We start from the raw sequence: 23,879 nt of genomic DNA on the forward strand, positions 1-23,879 counted from the left end.
AATTTGGAAGCTGATAAAAAAAAACTGATAACACCTAGAGGTTTAATTTTTTTTTATTATATGACACGATATAACTCTCAGGTCGCAAATGAGATATTGATTTAAACCCTTTTTAAAAAATAATAAAAATATATTACCGTCCAAAACGTAACGAAAATTGACTATTTTTTTTGACCATGAGTACTTCATACCTTATTATTTTCATGCTATTTAACTTCTCATGATCATGATTTTGTTTAAACAAATTTTATGATATAACGATAGTCCTACCGATTGCGGAATCATGATAATCAAATATTTTCATGTTTTATATTATTTTCTTTTCACGTGCCAAAAAACCACGTTTTCGTTACGAAATCCTTAGGTGACGCTTAATTAAGCTACCTTTAACGCCAATTTCGGTAGAAATTGGTTTTTGTACACTGGCAACTAATACTCTAATAGGGCAACATTGATGAGATAAATAAATCTCATCAGTTTGTGACAAACAGCCATCAAAAGTGACGCGGGGTTTTTTTTTTTTCGAAAAAACGTCTAAAGTGCTTGTTCGATTTTAAGGGTAAGTAGTGATTATTTTAACTGGTTGTTTTTTCATACGATAGGTAATCTTTTCCATGTAAGTGGCATGTGTTATTATGTTCAAAATGTCGTTATTCACCATGATAAACGATTTTTTGTATAAAATACGTTACACTTCGTTACGATTACGTCATTTTTACAAAATGCTACGTATTTTGTACATAACGTAACGAAAAAATGTGGTAAAGGGAAGTTCACACAGAAAAATTCTAACTTACACCAGTTTATTATTAGGTTTCCAATGACTGCACGCACAGTAAGTTAGTTAGATGGATATTTTGAAGTTAAATAAATTTTAATCTGTAGGTGCAGGGATCGGCACAAGAGAATTGTGGCGAGTTCTGCGTTCACGTCCTGCTACATGCGTAGCGTATTTAAAGTGAGAGACAAACGGAGAGATTCATTAGTTCATTTGTTACCTAAACTTAATAATCATAATAATTTATTTCCAAAAACATCTTTTTACATTGTCCACTTAACTAAGATACTACTTCCTAAATTGGTAAAACCTGTGATTTAGGGTTTTGGCCATTCTTTGAGGTATTTAATAGCTTGTACAGTCGAAGTCACAAGCATGCTCACAACTAAGGTGGTAGGACCTTGTGCAAGGTCCGCCCGGATTGCTACCACCCATCTTCCTCGCTAATCCTGCGTGAAGCAGCAGTGCTTGCACTGTTGTGTTTCGGCGTGGTGAGTAAGACAGCCGGTGAAATTACTGGCACGTGAGGTATCCATCATAGGCTCTAGGTTGGCAACGCGTCTGCATACCCCTGGCGTTGCAGATTTTTTATGGCGGTGGTGATCTCTTACTCATTTGATCGTTTGCCATCCAGTCGAATAAAAAAAAAACCACATCCACATGCTTATAAATGTGCACCTTATTGTCAGTGTTAGAGAGGCATGTAAAGATACACTTTTGGAAAGATGTTCGTCAACTAGAGGGTACTTCTACTTCCACATTCTCATGTTTAGCTCTATAGATTCATATAGGACAGATTTAGATCAGTATCGTCAGAAAGTTCTAGTAAAACTAAAAACTTCACTTTATTATATGACATGTATTTTTTTTTTCATACATACGTTATGTAATGGGATTTTTTACCAGTTTGATCTAGGCTTTATAAAAAATTGCGTTACGTTTTATGGTAACGCCACGTATTTTTTTTATGTTATTTCTATGTCACATTGGTTAAAATTCGCGGCCTTACCCATATCTAAGCTTGATTGATGACTTCGACAAAATACATCAAAATCTATTAGCTATAAACATACATAAATATTGTATCGGTTGCGCATTTTTATTGTGTAGGTATTTAATGTATGACCTGATAATGGTCCCAAAGGAAGATTAGCACCGTTCGAAAGACCATTTAGTGACATATACATTTTATTCATTTCATTTCGTTTTTTTTTCTATGTTGTCACCAAAATATTTTTTTCTTTGAAACATAAGCTTTACTGCTCAAAAATTTATGAATAGGGAGTTTCTACTAGCCAACCATACCTGTTTGAAAAAACAATAAAAATTTTATTATACATAAAGCATAAGTAAACATCAAAAAAAAAAAAGAGTACGAAGGTGAACTTATCCCATAAAGGGATTTCTTAAGCTAATCTGGTTTGAAACGGAAAACTTAAAAGATAGGCGAAGTAGTTCATGTACAGATACAGGAAAGGAATAGATAAAATAAGATATAAATAAATAGTGGCTGTTATGTCGAAACTGGAACATAACCAAAACTCAAATTACGTCGAAACTCGTCCAAATCTTAACCGAATGTTGAAATAAAGTATGAAAGCATCCTCTTCTGTGGTGACGAATTACCAATTAATATAATTAGGTAGGTACCCATAAATTCAATAGCATTACAATAAAAAAAAAGTTCTCAGGGTAGAGTCCTGCCATTAGTCACGGTCCGAGACCGAACCTGCAACCCACAGGAAGCAGCCGTTTGAGCCTCGTGAACGTTTTAATTTTTAATACGGAATTTTTCGAGGGTTTCGTCAATTATATGCTTGCCCGAGTGATCCCAGGAAGGTGGTTACCAGGTATGGTTTAATTTGATTTCCAGCTTACCTTGTAATGTTATCCTTAGCAAATAACTTTGTTTTATACGCAGACGCAAATATCATGATGACAACATTTTATCTACCGATTAAACATAGGTAGTCGATGCCTTAACATAATCTACCTACTTTTCTATGCAACTTTGAGTAGTATAAAAAAAAGGTTAAATAACGAGATCTGTATAAAAAACAATACCTCTTTGAGTTTCTTGCCGGACTCTTTTTAACCCCCGACGCAAAAAGAGGGGTGTAATAAGTTTGACCGCTATGTGTGTCTGTGTGTGTGTGTGTGTCAGTCTTTGACACCGTAGCTTTTTAACGGATCGACCGATTAGAATGCAGTTTTTTTATTTGAAAGCAGGTTTTCTGGCGATGGTTCTAAGGTATGCTTTATCAAGATAGATTCAGCCGTTTTTGAGATATTGAACTTTGAAGTGTCAAAGTCGGGGTTATGCAACTTTTCGTTGGTTAGGTTATCAACGAAGATTTTTCCGAACTGGTGGTAGATTTTTTGACATTCATGAGTGCTGCGTGTCTGAGTAAAATATTTTGACTTTGTACTTTGAATTTCTACGACGTAAAGTCAAGGGAAAGTACAGTCAGCAGCAGAAGAAAACGAGCTGCTCAAACTGCTACACACACTCTTATTACCTTGGCAATAGAGTCGTATGTAGATCACTTTGAGGACCGTAACTGCGAAAGTGGAGTAGAAGAAAAAATGGGAGGCTTTCGCCAAGCACTGGGACAAGCTCAAAAAACTGTTCATCCACTTCGGCTGCTGACTGCATGAAACTTATGGTTAATTTGATCTGGATTGATTTATTCTGGATTGCAAAAATAGATGGGCCAATACTTAGTCACTAGAACAAACTACATTCTGTGTTTGTTTCAATGACACAATGGTGGGCGTAGAAATTAAGTGTTTAGTGAAGAAATTAATTATTTAATTATAACTAACACTTATCTAATAAGTTCTTACTAACACAATTATTTATGAGTCACTAAGTTACTCGAATTAAATGAATATTTATTATTACTTTTGCCCTCGGCTTCGCCCGCGTGGAATTCGGTTATCGCGCGCTGTTTCCTCGGGAACTGGGCATTTTTCCTGGATAAAAAGTACTCGTAGTCTATGTCACTCTCGGGCCCATAGACTATCTCTATGCCAAAAATCACGTCAATCCGTCGCTCCGTTTCGACGTGAAAGACGGACAAACATACAAACACATGCTTTCGCATTTATAATATTAAGTATGGATTAACAAAGTCATCATCATCATCACCATCAGCCAGAAGACGTCCACTGCTGAACGAAGGCCTGCCCCTCACAAGATTAACAAGAGTAAGACGTGTAAAAGAAATAAAAGTAAACAATAAAACAGTTCCCAGGGAAGTGGCTGCGGTCGCGGTATCAATGACGGTCGCAATATGCCCACGGTCAAACCACGGGTGGGGTAGGGGAGCCAGATAGCATCTCGTTTAAAGCTGAGTTTGGACTTGCAAGAAAAATCGTGCTAGCCGCATTACATTGCATTTAGACGACCAGATGGCCTAGTGGTTAGAGAACCTGACTACGAAGCTTGAGGTCCCGGGTTCGATTCCCGTGTCGGGGCAGATATTTGTGTGAATAACACGAATGTTTATTCTCGGGTCTTGGGTGTTTAATATGTATTTAAGTATATATGTATCTCATATTAAATATATTGACCCGGATAACTCACGTCTTAAATCGAGTTTAGCTCGACATGTTTCGTTCGTCTTCGGAGCCCCCTTAAATATTTATTTTATTTTAATTTAACCATTTATTTTTTAAGTGAATATACAACTTAATATTCTATGAATATTTCAAGCGTCTATTTAATATCGAGCAATATTCTGTTTTTAGTATTTCATTTCATTCATTTAGTGCATATCACGTTACAAACCTGGATGGAATGCTTTTATCATCATCCCAGCCTATATACGTCCCACTGCTGGGCACAGGCCTCCTCTCAGAACAGAAGGCTTGGGCCATAGTTCCCACGCGGGCCCAGTGCGAATTGGGAACTTCACACGCTCCATTGAATTGCTTCGCAGGTTTGTACAGGTTTCCTCACGATGTTTTCCTTCACCGCAAAGCTCGTGGTAAATTTCAAATGTAATCCCGCACATGAATTTGGAAAAACTCAGAGGTGCGAGCCGGGGTTTGAACCCAAGACCCTCTGTTTGAGAGGCGATAGGTCAAACCGCTAGGCCACCACGGCTTTTTTTATGACATTATGTCATTACTATAGGAACCTCATTTAAACGTGAAGTTTGGCAAAAAAGAAAACGATTGTGGATAATTACAGCAATATTTGTTACAGCGGCAACAGAAATACATAATCTGTGAAAATTTCAACTGTCCAGCTATCACGGTTCATGAGATAGCCTAGTGACTGACATACTGACACTAGTCTTAGTAATGGGACCCGTATTTACACTTTGGATACGGAACCCTAAAAACAAGCTAAATTCATTTCCGTAACATTTCTCAAGTTATCTAATCCCTGTAATTACCCAATACCTTGACAGTATTTCTCAAAAATTACGTAGATCTATAGATCATGTATACCTACAATGCGCGCGCGCCGGTCACGCGCGTCGAAAGCGAAACCGGCGGCAAAAAACAGAGACGTGCCCTGCTGGGACCGCGAGGTCCTTGGTAAGCTGTGTGAGTTATCAATATTGTAGCCTACTACAGTAAACTGTCGAAGTTAGTTGGTACTTTACGTAAAAAGTTACTTACTTGTGTGTTTGTGTGTGTGTGTGTGTATACTAACTGACTCAGACAATACAAAACTGCGAGCTTGAGACTGAAAATTTTACAAATATCATAATATCCCATGAAGATAGTCTTTCACGTTGAAACGGAGCGACGGATGATGTGATTTTTAGCTTAGATATATTTTATGGGCCAGAGTGACATAAGCTACTTTTTATCCCGGAAAATGCATAGTGCCCGAGAGAACAGCGCGCGATAAACGAATTCCATGCGGACGAAGCCGCGGGCAAAAGCTAGTTTTTTATATTTATTTCATATTTATAAGTAAATGTAGATTTACAGTACTTGGGGCGTCCTTTTAGGCTAAAAAGCCAGTGGTGGGGCGCTCCGCTCCTCCAACAATTTTCAACGCTTAATATACTTAAATCGAAAATACAAACTGAAACATAGATGCACAGAGAAACTAGAAAAAGAGACCAGCCTTGGGAATCGAACCCAGGTCCTCAGTATTCCGTGCTGCGTGCTATACTTACCCCTACACTACCACTGGACAGGAGTACAGACACAAATTTCTCCTATGCACCACATATCTCAGCTTGTTTGTTTCTTATTTAGTCACTTAAGCAGCGACACTAGCGACATTTATGTTTTAGAACTCATCGATAAACTTTCAACACTCCATCGGAACTTAGTGTCGCTGCTTAAGTGACTAAATAAGAAACAAACAAGCTATGTGGTGCATAGGAGAAATTTGTGTCTGTACTCCTGTCCAGTGGTAGTGTAGGGGCATAGCACGCAGCACGGAATGCTGAGGACCTGGGTTCGATTCCCAGCGCTGGTCTCTTTTTCTGGTTTTTCTGTGCATCTATGTTTCAGTTTGTATTATCGATATGGATTTAACGGGATGACCGTAAACGTAACAAAATTTTCAACCCCAGTTAAAATAAAAAATACAAATAGACTCCAAAAACCAATCTTAATATACTTATGTCTAGATAATAAGTAAAGGTATTTTTTAATAAGGATTGACTAGCTGATGTAGAAACTGGATAGGTATATCACACATTCCAAGGGTCATGAAGATGCACTATAAAAAGATTTTCTCAAAATACCAACAGGATAAAATTATGAAGTTTCAAAACACTAGTTGCTTAAAAATCCAATTAATTCAATCAGGTAAGACAATTAGAAAATATTGGACGCGTACTTTTTTTTTCAATAAAACAAAATATGAGGAAGATATAGCGAGTTAGTTCCGCGTGCTAAAGAATGTTGCACGCCGTGACGTCACAGGCTCCCACTATCGAACTTTGACGCGCTACATCTTTCTCATCTATTATTTTATTGAAAAAATAAAACATACGTTGTCGATTATTTTTTTGAAATCCTAACTGACGGACCAAAAAAAAATGTTTATAACCTAGGGAACCACCCAATTCAACAATTCTCTAATGCTTCATACAAGCGAAACTGCGGGTAAATGGTAGTTAAATAACCCTTCAAACCCAAGCACGATGGCCTGGCCGTGTCACACCATAAGGGTTCTAAAAAACCCAAAACCGGTCCACAAATATAGAGATTCATTGAGTACTTTCCCGAGAGCAGTGAATGGCCAGTTTTTGTGCGAGTACACTTGCTCTAATCGCTGTGAAATTAGTTCGGCGCTTGCGCATGGGCTGTGTGTTAGCGATTTTTGTGAATTTAATATTAAATAAATAAATCAATCAATATCACGGGACAATTCACACCAATTGACTTAGTCCCAAAGTAAGCTTAGCAAAGCTTGTGTTATGGGTACTAATCAACGGATACATATAATTATATAGATAGATACATACTTAAATACATATTAAACACCCAAGACCCGAGAACAAACACTCGTATTTTTCATAAAAATATCTGCCCAGACACGGGAATCGAACCCGGGACCTCAAGCTTCGTAGTCAGGTTCTCTAACCACTAGGCCATCTGGTCGTCAAATAAAAATAAGTAAATAAAATGTCATGGGACAATTGACACGAATCCACATAGTCCCAAAGTAAGCGAAGCTTGTGCTATGGGTACTACGCAACATATCAATCAATCAATAAGATTAAGATTAAGATTGATTTATTTGCCAACATGAACAATACAGGATAGGCACACAGAATACAAATAAACAATAAACTAATAAAAAATGCGTTTGCCAGTCCCTTGCACTGTGTGGCAAAAGGAACAGGCTCAGGTTATGCTGCGCTTGCTCAGAAGCTGCCAGCGCCGGTTTTCAGCCTGCCCCCGTTGACTTAGGCTAGCTAGAATGGCTTACATAGCAGGTAGATTGGCACGCAAAGTAAAAAAAATATGAAAAATGAAATAAAATAAAAAACAATAAAAACTAAAATATCAACACATAAGTACTCTCTTTTTAACATAAACTAACTTTAATTAACAATTACTTAATTAACACCTGAGAACAACACTGGCCTCCGCGTCTGTTCTAGACCAATTTTGGCGTATTGTTTGTGCACAAAGTCTTTAGTGGCTGACTAGACCGATGCGAGAGCGACATGTTCGTCCACAGGCCTGACAATGGGTCAGGCAACAGATAAACATATTTAAATAGATACATATTAAACATCCAACACGCAAGAAAAAACATCGAGGGTATTTTGGCAGAACCGGATAAGTGCACAATATTTATTTACTTATACGATTTCGCTAGATAAATAAAGCAGAAAAAATTGAGTATGCCTATGTATGTAACTATTTTTTTTTAAATTTTGCACTTATTCTGTTTTGCCAGAATACTTCGACATTCGTATTTTTCATGCAAATATCTGCCCCGATCGTGGATCGAACTCAGGATTTTAAGCTTCGTAGTCAGGATCTCTAACCACTGAGCAATCCGGTAGTCAAATATTGGGACTTCAACTTCTATTTTTTGTGTTGGGCTCCACAGAAAACCAGCGTTACTGCACATAATGTGCGGCAACACATGCTGAGTGGAGACCCTTTTTGGTATCCTGCCGTGTCACCTAGTAACATAGTTTTAGTGCTAGTTCTAGTCTTAGTTTTAGGTGGTACATTTTTGGAGCCAAAATTAACTTTTCTTTCTTTCTTTCTTTCTTTCTTTCTATAATTTACGAGTAGATATCTTCTAGTTATATTACACATAGTGGATACCTGTATTTATTTTACATTGTATTGTTTTGAAAATTAACGCTCTTTTTATTGAGCCCAAGAGAACAAAAAATTAATGTTCCATTTTTAAATAAATTGGCACATGCACTCAAATGGGTTCCCATTTTAAATAGCCCAGTAAGCATAAGTCATCTCTTCAGATAAGTAATTCATATTAATGGACTTTACTAATGACGAAATTATTCAATATTTTAAATTGTGGGTATTTCTGTCTCATTTCGACACAAGATTTAATAGCAAACTTGGGTCTTTATAGTCACAGGATCAACTTTTTATAGGTAATAACATGTGATTACTTAACGGAATTTTGACCAGTTTCGATTTACGATTAATTATGGCGACGGTTTAAAAAAAATGATATTCTCATTAAATCTGAAATCAACGCCCCATTGGAACACATTTCTTTATTTCTCATAGTTTGACTTCTCCATACTGACCCAATTGGATTAACACCCCTGTACATACAAAAAAAAGCATTGGCTGTCATAATACTAACTTTTTAAAATTTACGCTTAGGAAGCGACTTCTCCGCTAGCAATGCAGCCCCAACTTTACCGACATTTACACTCCCGCGCAATAAACGTTGTATAACGAACGTGTTAACAACAATGATCTACAATACTGTCGTTATTGCTACTGGCGAGTTGTCCCTACTTATGCTTGCTTAGATCATCACCATCATCATCATCACCATCATCATCATCACCATCTGAATTATAAACAATTACTTTGCTTACCGGCGACCTTACGATGGCTACACGTCTATACAATAAATGTGTGTTCATGCAGGTCCTCCGTCTTCACACTGTAAGAACACACACACATCACACAAACCCAACTATGAACACCACAGCACCACTACGCAAACGCGTTTCGAACTCAATCAGAGTTCAGCAATCACCGCAATAGACAGCAATCACCGCCGCCTTTGGACATTCATAACATCAGCTGAGTTACGGATGCGTTTTCGGCTCTTTGAGAAATAAAAAAAAAACTGATTGTTGCTCGACATATGTCACGGACAATTGTCACGTTGGTGAAATAGCTAGAACAGGTGGTCTCATTGTTCATGCTGGAACGTGGCAATGCAAGCTCCATAGTTATATTTATTGGAGAACTTTCTGTCTAAAATGTAAGCAACGGAAAACTTTTTGACCAAAACAACTAAAGTAATTGCAACTAAATCTACGTAATTGTTGCATAATTACAATCTCACTGAATTTAGTAAGGTTGCTAATTGGCGCAGAACTATGAATGTTCAGACTCGGCAAATCATTAAAGGAACGAATATAAATTTTTAATTAAGTGTTCACTCATAGTCAAAATACCACAAACGGGACTTATCACGCTATTATTACACAAGTAATATTTACCTCAAATAAAAATAAAAGGAGGTAAATATTACTTGTGTAATAATAGCGTGATAAGTCCCGTTTGTAGTATTTTGACTATAAGTGTTCACACTAGTAAAAACATTCAATTTCAGTCCTGAAAACCAGATTATTTATCAGTTAATTGTAAAATTAATTTTTAGTTGCTTCAAAATAAATGAACTGTTAGTCAATTGAGTTGGCAAATAATTGACATTTACAATTTAAATTAGTTCTTTACAGATCATTAATTATGAGTTGTAGGTGATATTATTTTCCCTACAAGAAATTGACATTATAATGTATAGTTCAAGTTATATATAAATCTATCTGAACATACTGTACGCCCGAAACGGGTAACTGTTGATACTTTGTACTACATGTGACTTCGTACACTCCTCACAGTTTATGCAATAAATATTTATATTTCTATACAGACAGGATCTATGGAAGAATCGGCTTTTGTTTCATAAACAATAAGTCAGTTTATTGGTGATTCTCTATTTAAAACCACATCACAGCTACTCCCTACGAAACAAGAAATAAAATCACACGAAGTTAATGATATATCACGACAAATAACTTACACAAAAGTCACTGCCCAATGAGTGGTCCGGAGACCATCACTAGTAAGTAGGTATTTTAAGTATACGAGTTAGCAGACCTGAATATTAGATAGTATTAATTTAAGTTTCATACTTCCACGCGTTCCTAAGAAGAAAGATCTTGACAGACAGATGGACAACAAAGTGATCCTACATGCACTCCGTTTTTGAAAACTAAGACGAAACCTTATAAAGGTTGAAAATTGCTGTAAGGTCTTGTGTAAGGTTCACATTATTCCATATACATTGCGCGCTCACAATACTAACGAGTCGTACGAGACCGATCGAGCACCGCAGTGTCATGCCACTGGAACGATTTCACTGGAATAATGTGAACCAGGCCTAATGATTCATGACTGTAAAGTACTACTTAATGTTCCCATCAGGAAAAGTTTGAATACGACGGCACCTATAGTGTCAATCAATTATTGCATTAAAATAGTGACATTTTCATATCCATTCTTCTTCTTCTCGTGTCAATGGCTTCACTCGTTCAAAGTATTCGCGACCATTAACAAAGAACTTTATTATTTTGAATGAAATGTTAAAACAACTGTACGATAGGTACTGAAGCTAGTTGAGGTACGATAAATACAAACTTTTCCAATAAAATACGATGGCAAAACATTAGGCATTATAATGTTGTTTGTACTCACCATCGCCGCTCTGGTTGCTGCTGTGTGCGTGGTACTGCTCATCTGTGAAGTCATACTCTACGTTAGGTCAGACACATCTGCTCTCCACATAAGCAAAACTTAAATTTACTGACAAATATTACCCATCAGATTGTGCAACCTTGTTAGGTTTTTTGCAAATGGAATTTTTCGAATCGAAAAAAAATCATCCCCACTTCATGTGTTACTTCGCACTAGGTTACCCATGCTTGCAAAATTACAACTTTCTAGCACTTTAGTCTCTATGTGTCTTTGTGTCTTTATGACAACGCATGTTGCGGATGACTTTAGTGTAATGTAGTATAGCTTAGTTTATAGTTTAGATGATTAAGCCTTAGTTTGTAGGTATAGGTTTAAGTTGTTTTTTTTCTTTCTATACGAAGATTGTTAATGTTATAGGGTAGGGTGAAAAATATAGTAATTATATAATTTTAATGAAAAACTTTATTCTCTTACTAAACTAAGCCACAAACGGGCGGACGGAAATGGCGAAACTACATGCCAGGTTTTCTTTACGAAACCTTAAAAACAAACACAAACGTTACACAACACGACAAATATTAGTAGTTTAGTTTTATTTTATTGACATCTTATAACGCCATTACCAAGCTGTGAATCTTTCCACAGGTTTATTTGAACTAACATCTCTGAGTGTAACAGCATCATCTTACATGTTAACTGTTACTCACCTCCATTCCGATGATCTCCCATCAACTCCTGACCCTGCAGGGTAGGCGCATGAATCAGGACTTTCTGCTGAGGACTATGAGGATCCAAGCCTTCCACCTCCAAGAGTGGGGCATGGGGCTCATACCCATGTACAATCAACGGCGGCGCGTGTAAATCCATGGTGGTCAAACAATCCAGCACTAGCACATAACTAAATTAATCGGCTGTGGCACTATTTATCGTTGCGTTAATCGTTCGATGATTAATCCGGACACTTCTGCGCGTTCGTAACTCTATGCACTTTTGTTGGCACTTTATTGTTATTTAACTATTTTTATTTTAAGAGAATTTCCGCGGAGTATTTTGTTATTGCTTTTAATTAAGTCACATAGTAGCGGCCGTCACCGGATTTTCTTCCGAATCTTTTGCTGTTTCAGCATTTTGTGAATCTGTAACAATAAAAGAAGTTTCTTGAGTTGAATTTTCTAAAAGAACAAGTAAGAAAAAACCAATCATTTTAAGCTTCGTAAATGCCTAGTCTTTTCTTATTCCAATGCGATAGAGTTTAAAAATTCGCATTAATAAATAACGTTTACATTGATGATCGTTTTGTTACTCCACTCTGCTTACCCATTGTAAAACAGTTAAGTAGGAGCAATATCTATAAAGAACAAAACAGCTACAGTGGTATAAAGAATCTAAAGTTAGTTTTTGTTGAAAATAAAACATTTTAAAGACAGTTATTGTTGAGCGTATTAGATTATTGGTTGTCATCTGAACTCTATTAATCAAACTTGCTTAATTACCTGTTAAAATTATTTGTATAAATTTTATGATATAAAAGTAAGAATAAGCTATTTATAATACCAATGCTCCACATTATAAAGGTGGACTTGTGACTATAAATAGTCTCTCATATTTGACCATATATCTGCTCAGCGAATACTAGAATACATTTTGAATATGCAACTTTTGTTAGCAAAAGCTTAAGAAGCTTGGGATAGGTCAAAACGTGAAGGTACGAAGCTAAGCGAAAGCTCACATGGTTATGACCTATAGCATTAAACAAAAAAAAATATTTTAATACCTTTGGTAAAACTGAGAGTACCTACTAGTTTCAAATTACAATAATTATAAAGTTACTTTTCGTTTTTAACTCATTTCATTATTGCTCATTAAATAAGCTACCGTTGTATTTAGTTTATTCTTAATTGATTAATAAAATATTTCATCGTAATATTTTTTTAGATTTTTCAAGCCCACGGCTTGGCTATTTGAGGCGTAGGACTAACAAAAATGAGTACTCTAAAGATTGATATTATGGAAAGATATCCCTGAACAGAAAAAATATTAAATCAAACATATCATGTTTTTGAAAGACCAATACTGCGATACCCTACTCTATGGGTTTAGACAAGTAAAAATACTTTACATGCAGGGGAGGTAACTTAAAGAAAAAATACTATTAGATTTTTATTTTGCTACTTTTCATGCAAAATAAACTTTTAATTTTGATTTTCAACTCATCTCTTCCTAACTCCACGCCGCATACGAACAATGGACAGCAGGGCACGAACCCAAGAGTTCTATTTTAAATAATACATTCACATGTCCAACGGAAGCGGTGATTTACTGCGCAAGCGACGCTTTGTGGGGCTCGGACATACTTCTGTATCATACTCCTACTAATATTATAAATGCGAAAGTTTGTATGTGTGTGTGTGCTTGTTTGTTGCTTCTTCATACTAAACGGGTTGACAAATACATAAATATCGAAAATACAAACTGAGACATGGATACATAGAAAAACCGGAAAAAGAGACCAGCGCTGGGAATCGAACCAGGTCCTCAGCAATCCGTGCTGCGTGCTATAACCTTGACATTAATTGATCTAGTCCCAAACTGAGCAAAGCTTGTACAGTCATAATATCAATAACTGATACATCAATACGATTTAGATATTTTTGCACACTCCAAAGTTAATATTGTATGCTAGTAGTACTATTAATGTAGTAGTACAGTCAACGTCATAAATAAGTGATCACTTTTGTACCTTGTCACTTTAACGTCATGTTTGAAAAGCCATACGAAATTGTGTAACGACTGAAAGCGACAAGGTGCAGAAATTATCACTTATATTTGACGTTGACTGTACTATGGATACCAGGCAAAGTACAACAACCTACCTATAGGTTTACTTTGACCGACCAATGACCGACCGAAACGATCCTTGAACATAATCTAACAACATAATACATAATATATGTACAAGCAATATGAATGATCACACAAGAGATAGCGATCGACGGACACGTGTGAAAATTATGTGAGAACCGGATACACATGGGCGGGCCGCGGATAAATCCGAAGATACGATCAAATAAATAAATTACTGTGACAATGTAAAGGTTAGTCTAATGTGTTATTGTTTTCTTTACGAATTTATATGATGTAAATTTTGTGGAGGTTGTTAAAAAAACATATTTACGAGTACCTATTAGTGAAAACAAACATTAAAATAAATAAAATAAATTAATATCATGGGACACTTGACACCAATTGACCTAGTCCCAAACTAAGCAAAGCTTGTACTATGGACACTAGGCAACGGATAAACATACTTATATAGATAAATACATACTTAAATACATATTAAACATCCAAGACCGAGAACAAACATTCATATTATTCATACAATATCTGCCCGGCCGGATTCGAACCCGGACCTTAAGCTTCGTAGTCAGGTTCTCTAACCACTCGGCCATCCGGTCGTCCCATTATTGGACATTATTGTTTTTGAGCCGTTTTTGAGATTATCGTGGTTTAATATCATTTATTATATGTTTCGTATTGTGAATAAAAACAAAAAAATATTTGCTATTGCTACATCGTTTCATTCCAGCATTCAACAAGTAAAGCTTAAAAATTTAAATTAATTTGAGACAAAAATGTAAGTATGGCTAATGTAATGCGAGTAAAACCTTATTTGTCTGTGTTTGTTTGTGTGTGTTTATTTATGTTTGTGAATATAGGTAGTTACTGTTATAAATGAAAATGATACACACAACTTAAAGTATTATGCATGCTTTCTGCCAAAAAATTAAACCATCTTGTTTGTACCATGTTTTAGAAATAAATGACTGATTACTGATTACTGTCAAATCGTTGAAGATATAATAAAGCCTCGGTATGAATGAACGGATTGTTTGAAAATAAATCATTATTATTATTAAAGTTGATATTATTCAATTTAAAACTAAACAACATCAAACGTTCAAGCTTTACGCTGTAGCAACAATTTCTTTTTTCAAATGAATTCCGAAGACAGCGCTGTCTTGAGACCGTAATCTCTCGCATACCCCCATTGTACACAGTTCCCATAGCCTTGAAGTAACCTTTTTGTAAAGTCGGTTTTGAGTACCACTGCTGGGCTGGTCAGTGCCCTGAAATTATAGGGTCTGTATTTATTACAGGTTTTAGTTTAAGTTTAGAGAGTTCTTTGTTTGTGCAAAATTTGAGTTAACACAAAAAATCATACTTACCTTTGATTAGATACGATAATTATTAATTAAAAGGCCTTTAAAAAAATTGTGATATCTATTTTTTTTCTTTAAACTTAAGTCTATTTGATATCAGTGATTGGAACTTCCTAGTAGGTATGCAAACCTGTGACAGGAAGCCCCGCTCCTCCATAGCTAAAAGTCTCAAACTATGTATATATATCTTATTACATTTTCTTTTAGGCACTCACTAATACTAATATATCTACTATTTAAAATGTCTATATGTATCAACATGTTGTTTGATTTTTTATAACAAAAAACCCTTTTTTTTTAGGGTTCCGGAGCCAAAATGTCAAAACGGAACCCTTATAGTTTCGCAATGTCTGTCTGTCCGTCTGCGGCTTTGCTCAGGGACTATCAATGCTAGAAAGCTGTAATTTTGCATATATATGTAAACTATGGCGACAAAATGGTAGGTACATTAAAAAAAATCAAAAATATTTTTTTAGGGTACCTCCCATGGACGTAAAGTGGGGGTGATTTTTTTATTTCTCATCCAACACTATAGTGTGGGGTATCGTTGGATAGGTATAAATTTAAAACCATTAGGGGTTTGCTAAGACGATTTTTCGATTCAGTGATATGTTTGCGAAATATTCAACTTTAAAGTGCTCATTCAATGTAAATGTGATACAATGTAATATTTAATTTAATTTAATTTATTTTAGTTTTAATTATTATTGTGTGCCCTTGCAGGGCGTCATGGACTGACTTATGTACCTAACTGTAACATCCTATTTTAATGTACATGATTTTACAGTGAAATAAATAAAAAAATAAATAATTTTCATTAAAATCGAGCGCGAGAAATTCAGGATGGTAGTAAGTATATCAAACTTTCAAGGAAAACTATAACAGCTAAGTTTGCTTGAGAATTATTAGTAGTTTATGAGAAAATATTACCTACTTAATTTTTTCGTAATGGCTACGGAACCTTTTTGGGCGTGTCCCACACCCTCTTGCCCAGTTTTTATTAGTACATTCAAAAATTATTCATGCTATTGATTTGTACCTTATTCTAGGTTCGAGTTTACGATGGATGACTGAACGGATTTGGATGAAGTTTGGATCGAAATCCCGAAAATAATAAAGACGATGTATAATTTGCGAAAACCCGCGGAAATTTCAATTCAACTATGAGTAGTAAGTCATACTCATAAGACTAGATAAAAATAGTTTATTTTAAATTAGACAACCTATGTCTCTTAACTCTTAACCCATGACTACCTGTCACACCTTTTTTACCCACTAATATTTATAATCAAAGTATAGTTAGCTCTGGGTGTGATGTCAGTCCGTCGGTCACACGGTCCGTCGTTAACTGCTAAACTTGTTTTGGTTTTTAAACTACTTACTAATGATTTGTGATATGTATACAGGATGTGATTTGAGACATGTAAAGCTATGGTAGGTGATTCGACCTAGTATGACCTCTCAACCAGAGGATCGTGGGCTTAAACCCGGGTTCGCATCTGAGTTTTTCAAAATTCGTGTACCTACGAATTACCACGAGTTTTACGGCGAAGAAAAACATTGTGAGGCATAAACCTGCGAAGCAATTCAATGGTGGGTGTCAGGTTTCAATCCAATCTAGCCCCGCGTGGGAACTAACGGCCCAAGTCCTCTGATTCTGAGATGAGCCCTGTGCGCAGCGGTAGGACTTGAACTCAAAATCAGAGCTCTAGCTTATAAATTTTTTAGCATCTAGTTTTAGAAAAAGACTGAATTAATAATAACTAATAAACCCATCTTCAAATAATCTTTGCTGTCAAATTCTATGCCCGATGATTCACTTCGACCTTGAAATTCATTCGACTTAATTGAAAATACAAAATGGCGGCGTATTCGACGAAAAAACGGAGCCGAGTTAAAACAAACGCTTACTAACGAAATGGTTCACAAAGGAATTGGTAATTAGAGTTAGGGTGACAATTTGGTGAGGTGAAATTTTAGGATATGTTTGGAATTATATAAAAGATTGAAAGAGGAAAGTAAGACAGACAGAAGAAGTTATTTTTGTGTTTACAATATTAGTAAGAATTTCGAGGATCACAGAAACGGCGCGGGTTTTGGAGCCAAGCAAAGGATATAGCTTGGTCTTATCACTGGGAAAACGCGTGCTCTCGAGTTTTAGCCCGAATGAAGCTCGGTCACGCAGTTATATCTAAAATATGTCGTAGATTCAATTACAGTTACCCACATGTAAGGCAAAAGGGTGCTTGAACAGAGGCCTAGAATCTATTTTTCCACGGTCTCCAGTTGAGAACTTTTTAGCCCCAACAGCGATCTGTTCTCCGTGCTACTGGTTTGGCCTGTCCATAGCCACTTCAACGAGCCAATTCTATCTACGGGCAACCAATACAATGGACTTATGACTACGTTAAAATAAGAAGTGAATGTGGAAATCACAAGTCCGGAAAGAATACACCCAGAATTGGAGTATGTTTGGAGAAGAGAATGTCTCATAAACGTTGGCTAGTCATGGTCACCCTACCCAGTTAGGTAGAGCCGATAAACACGTCGCCACAGGCACGGACGCGCTTTATATTTGATATTAGATACAGCAGGTTTTCAAGGACTCGTCTATATTTAGACTCTAGTATTTGTTCTAGAATTTTTACTATGTCTACAGTCATCATTTTTATATAATTTACAACGAATAGCCTGGCTAACTTATTAATATCTAATTCAAACATTGGCGGGCCAATCAACTTTTTTACCCACACTACATTTATCCGCGACATTTTTCGAACAATTGCAGATTTTTGTAAGTAAACATGTTTTTTCTGTAACTTAATATATGGTGTAAATGAATACATACCATCCTACGAAAGTTCAACCTATTAAACCGTGAAATATCTTGTTGGAAGTACGATTTTTTGGTAACGCCAGAGACAATTTTGGTAACGCAGGAGACGCCCAAAGTGTCGGTAAAATAGTTGATTGGCCTTGGCTTATAGAAAGTTGATATTTTGCATAATATTGAGAAGGGATATCAATCAGGTATTATTTGAAACTTTCTCGGTACAGAAAGAAATTTAATCTGCGTTATTGATTTCATATGAGGCAAAGGAGGCTAGAATGCATGACTTTTTTACCTTCCGCGTTGAACAGTGAATTAATTATAATGTAATTTTCTATTGATAAATAAAATAAGTCAGATTAATTTAATAATCTGATGAATAATGCATTGACATTTTTAACTGCTTCCAGAATTGGCGTCAACCGTTGGTATAATTAGTATAGTATTTATAATGAATACTCTCTCTTTGGAATAATGTAAATATAAATGAATATCATAACTAATATTAAATTACTATGTGTTGAATATATAATTCATTTAACGGTGATATATGGTGCAGTCTCGTAAGTTAGCTAAACATGTATACTATCTATCCTGTAATTGCTCTGTGTTGCTATTTCTTTTACATATATTGTGTTTTAGCTGTTGGTTCTCCTTAAATAAATAAATAAATAAATATAACATGAGGTATCTCCTAAAATGGCTCATAAGATTCGGCAAATCTTCGATTCTATGGAAGCTACTGAGCTAAATGAAATCAAGATCATTATTGCAAAATAGAAAAAAAAACACTACAAATACCTTAACTCTATCCAATGATTTCTAATATTGAAAAAACAGTACCTAAACTTAATAATTCGCTGCCAATCACCAGTCAGCCGTGAAGCGAATACTAGAAATGACTTATTTTGTAAACAATACCAATTTTACGGTAGATTTGCGCTGCCCCCGCGCAGGCTTGGAGTGTAATTGGAAGCTACCCTCTGTTCTAACCCCAGGTTGGAACTGGGAACTATGCGTTCTCGAAGCAAAGTCGATCCGTGAGTTGACGATATGTACAGACCAGATATGGCCGTCAATATGTTTTAACTCTTTGCTATATCTTTGCTATATATACAAGGATAGTAAAAGGACATCATATAATAAAAGAAGCAACAGCAATTTCAACTAAGTACCTACTTTTACAATTGCTGATGAACTAGAAGATCAAAATATACTAGTTACAAACATCATATTATTATAAGCAACTAGCCTTTTGCACCCTACTTACAAAAAATTTGATAAAATTTGATATTGACTATACACGTATATTCGCAATACCAGTAGTCTCCATCACTTTATTTTTAACTTAACACACATTTCGTATTTGTATCAAACGACGTCAGATGATATTGTTAGTAAAACCTCGCTCGTCGCTCAATAATTTACACATTGATTTGCATACGAGTAGTTTAACTACACTACATTATTCGCATTCTGTTACACACTAAATACTTCACACTTTAATACTCACTCCATTCTCACTTCACCTCACATTTGCGACTAAAACAAATGGTAAACCTTACCAATAAAAAATGGTAATTGGTCATTTTGACTCTACCCCTACATTCCGTCAGTCAGTCATTGCGTGACTAAAATTGTCGGTTAGTGATAATTAATGCCTGTTTTACTTATAATCGTGTTAATGTACATTGCTGTACAGGTTTGTTGATTTTTATTAGTGGGGTGTGATAATTTAATTTCCCTGTCCAATTACAAAGTTAGTCATTTTGTTTTGACAACAGTCATAGAATCAAGAGCTACAGCTTCATATAATTAAAACTACTTATCTTATGCCTGCGGCTTTGCGCCCATCACAGAAATGTATGTAGGAATTTTGTAAAATCTATCATAATTACAAGCCTATATTATTATCAAAAAGGTTATCTTTACAAAAAAAAACTGATTTACAGTGAGAATCTCACTGTGAAATTTCAGCTTTCTACTCCACCATTTAAATCTACCATCGATGAGTCTAGGTTATTCTGTTTCGTATGAAGTTAAAACAATTCCTTTTTCTTCTTTTCTTACTTTCTTTGTTTTACAAGGTACAACCATACCACTTTAAGACTTTCGTCACAACATAAAACGCAAGAAAGACTTTTCGTTTGAGTTTCTTCCAACACTTAGGACTGTTATCCTATTAACTGGTTTCTCCATTTCACTCAGTAAGTAAGGTTCTAACTTATTCATTGAAAAAATCGTCTACATAAAGAACTATTTCCGTTGTAATGGCGCATTACTAAACTGATATACCTATTGTAGTGGTATCCACGGCGATATAAGTTCTTGCACAATCATCTACTAAAACTCTTCCAATATAATTTCCTACATCTGAAGCTCTTGCCATCGGAAGCTTTAAGTGCAAGTAAAAGCATTTTTCCTTTCGCGCCCACCTGTGACATAATATACGTAACTATTGTTTACTCGCTCCCACGGACGCGTGTGAACTGTGGCTCAGAGTTCTAGGTTAGTTCATTATCAGGCTTGTTTACTTTTATCTAGTGTGGCTATGGGGGGCAAGAGATAGTCATTTTTTCAATAGTCTAAAGTGCGGGAATCATTAGGTACTGCGTTCAAGTTTGTAATTCCATGAACAAAACGCTAGGGTTCCGTGGAGCAGACTTTTAGAATATAGCTGATACACTGGGTGATTTAGGAGACGTAAGCAAGCCAACCCTACATACACCCTTAGTAATTGATAATGGTTCACAATCGTATTTAAGTAAAACCCCACATTTTAATTGCAGTGACCATGCACTTAGGAAATAATTTGATACTTTTAATTTGCTACGTTAAAAAAACTCTCTAATACTGTTACAATTATCATCCAGTATGGTTGGTCTTGCTTACGTCTCCCAAATTATTCTGAATACTTATCCCCAGAATACGCCTCAGGTTAACATAATAGAGTGGCTTAACCAAACCCTATCGATATTTTTAACCGCATCACTTATAAGTTTACAGTCAAGCTTTCCCAAGTTGCCTGCCACATTTCGAACTAGACGTGGATCATTTTCAAGGACTTCTTACGAGATATTGCCATTTTTTTAAATCCCACATACGTTGTTTAAGCTGCTTTTGGCAATCTAAATACACCTTCATACGTTGCGAAAAAATCTAACCATTACTTTTTATTTTAACTGACCCTTGTACACTACTGTTTCGTTAAACACGCCGTGTGGTGTGAGTAAACAAACAGACAGTCACAAGTAGGAAGATGTGAACCGTTCATATTGTCATTGACGAGGTATACTTAATTGTTAATCATTGCCTGTTTTTGCTCTATTGTAATACAATCGGTTAATTACTCGTAAGGTCAACGACCCGCACTGTCACTACTGATAACTTCTTTCCTTATAATTTCCATTTTTTGTAATTGTAATTTAATTAACTAATTCTGCCGTGAAGCAGCAGTGCTTGCACTGTTGTGTTTCGGCGTGGAGAGTAAGACAGCCGGTGAAATTACTGGCACTTGAGGTATCCCATTTGGGCCTCTAGGTTGTTGCAGATAGTGTGGCACCCCTGGTGTTGCAGATGTTTATGGGCGGTGGCGATCTCTTGCCATCGGGAAACCCACTTGCTCGTTTGCCATCCAGTCGAATAAAAAAAATAAATATTAAGAAATTTTCGATGAAAGTGACAAATAATACAATTAAGGCTCTTTTACCTCTCTGTCATTAGTTCCTAATATTTCACGTGGCAACAAACAATGTATCACAGAGTTTTTATAATCAAGAAACAACCAATAAGTATTCCCAACTCGACAAACAATTATCTTTAAAAAAATCTACTTAAAGGAAACCGTTTAAACAAAAAAACGTAACGTCTAACAAAATCCAACCTGTTACTAGGGGTGACTACCCTAAGGTCATTATACCCACCTGCGCGGGGGAGGGGGAGGCACCTGACGTAACGGCATCGCCGCACGCGCCGGTGTAGGCTATGGCGGGAATAGCCTAGGGTCATCGCGGATTTTTTTAAAGGTTGTTGACTAAGTGACTCTAAATATTCTGTATTATACCGATGTATCGTATGTAATTTAGGATAAATGAAATGGTTTCGAATACATTTCAAACATTTTGACATTGTCATTTTTTAAATCAGTGAAAAATAAGTCTTTTTCAAATTCAAAAAAAATCAAAATTCAAATGATTTATTCAGTAAATAGGCCGCAATGGGCACTTTTACATGTCATTTTTTAAACTACCAGCGCTTTCGGAAAGACCATCATTGCCAAGAAGAATGCGTCGCAAGAAGCTTTCCAAGTTTTAACTTTCTCGAAAATGTATTACATAAGTCATTATTTGTTTTAATCAAAAATATAAAAAAAAACGTTTTGTAGGTAATAAAATGAACTACAACTTGTTCGAAAAGTTTTGGCTTCGAAATTGGTGATTATTTCTTATGATAGTTTTTAAAAATACAATTAGATTTTAAACAATTTTATTTTATCCTACATTCAAGAGAAACATGTATTGAATTCTAAAAAAAAGCAAAATATCCTTATTGCTAATCAAACAATACATCAGTGACTGCACAATAAATAATTATGATAATTCTTTATATATTACATTGGTAAAACATAAACTATTGCTGCCACAGACAGGCGATTTGGAAACATTGCGTGTCCGGACATTAAAGTTATAAACCGTGCTTTGCCTGTGACGGGTCATTTTTGATACGAGTAGTGGGCTGTAAACTTATAATAATACATTGTTTACTTAATTTACAAAGAAATATCTAACAGTTTAGTAGCCGTTACAGGGGACCGAAGAGCTGGCAGTTTCCTCGGGCATAGAATTAATTTAGCAATTCGAAGAGGGAACGCAGCCAGCATTTGGAATTTGGCCTAAAGGGTCTGGCTTAATGAATTTGTTTTATAATAATAATAATAATCATACAATTGCTTAAAATATTAGACATAATTTATACAAGGATGAGGAGGATTGTATAATTTATACGAGGATCTGGCGGTCCTCAAACTAGGCTGAGCCTGTATCTTGAGGACCTGTATCTTTTAGTTTTTCCTTCTGTTCGTGTCTTAAGTGTATTTTTTTTGTAAAAAAAAATACTAATACTGCTACTACTACTATCACTATCAAAACAGTATCGATTCCAATATGAAAAAAAAATACGTTATTTTACCGAAGGTTTTTGTCACTATTGTCTCTCATCATATATTGTCTGTCATCTTCGTACGATTATAAATTCGACAAAAACATAAACTAATTATTTCCATTCAAAATTGTTGCCATGTGTACTCGAGCATTTTACGTTAAAAATGTGTCAATTATGTAAAAAGTAGTACCCCCATAAAATTACAGTTTTATGAGAGTCTTGTTTAAATTAAGGCCACTTACTTTAAAATAAAACTTTTATTTATTATAATATTATGAACATTAAATTAAAAAAAACTCCCACCAAGTACAAAATAGGCAAAACGAAAAACATGACAGCACCGCTATTTTGTACGTACTCTTACAAGAGTCACAATCGACGACAAATACCCTCTAAAAATAACCCAATTGTAATTGAATCAACCGCGGAAATACTTACCATTGTACTTGAATTACTTGCATAGATG

General features: G+C 35.6%; 1 protein-coding gene across 4 annotated transcripts in view; it reads right to left on the minus strand.

The window, feature by feature from the left end:
* Window positions 1–23,879, minus strand: part of sv (paired box protein shaven) — a 185,126-nt gene that overhangs the window by 133,644 nt on the left and 27,603 nt on the right. For all 4 annotated transcript variants that reach the window (XM_074102567.1, XM_074102571.1, XM_074102568.1 and 1 more), the window contains exons 2-3: window positions 11,908–12,336; window positions 11,201–11,257 (exon numbers count right to left, since the gene is read on the minus strand). In XM_074102567.1, the coding sequence (XP_073958668.1) occupies window positions 11,201–11,257; window positions 11,908–12,067 (217 nt within the window). In that variant the 5' untranslated portion in view covers window positions 12,068–12,336. The remainder of the gene's footprint in view (window positions 1–11,200; window positions 11,258–11,907; window positions 12,337–23,879) is intronic.

The sequence above is a fragment of the Choristoneura fumiferana genome, chromosome 19, assembly GCF_025370935.1.
Source record: "Choristoneura fumiferana chromosome 19, NRCan_CFum_1, whole genome shotgun sequence".
NCBI classification, from domain to species: domain Eukaryota; kingdom Metazoa; phylum Arthropoda; class Insecta; order Lepidoptera; family Tortricidae; genus Choristoneura; species Choristoneura fumiferana.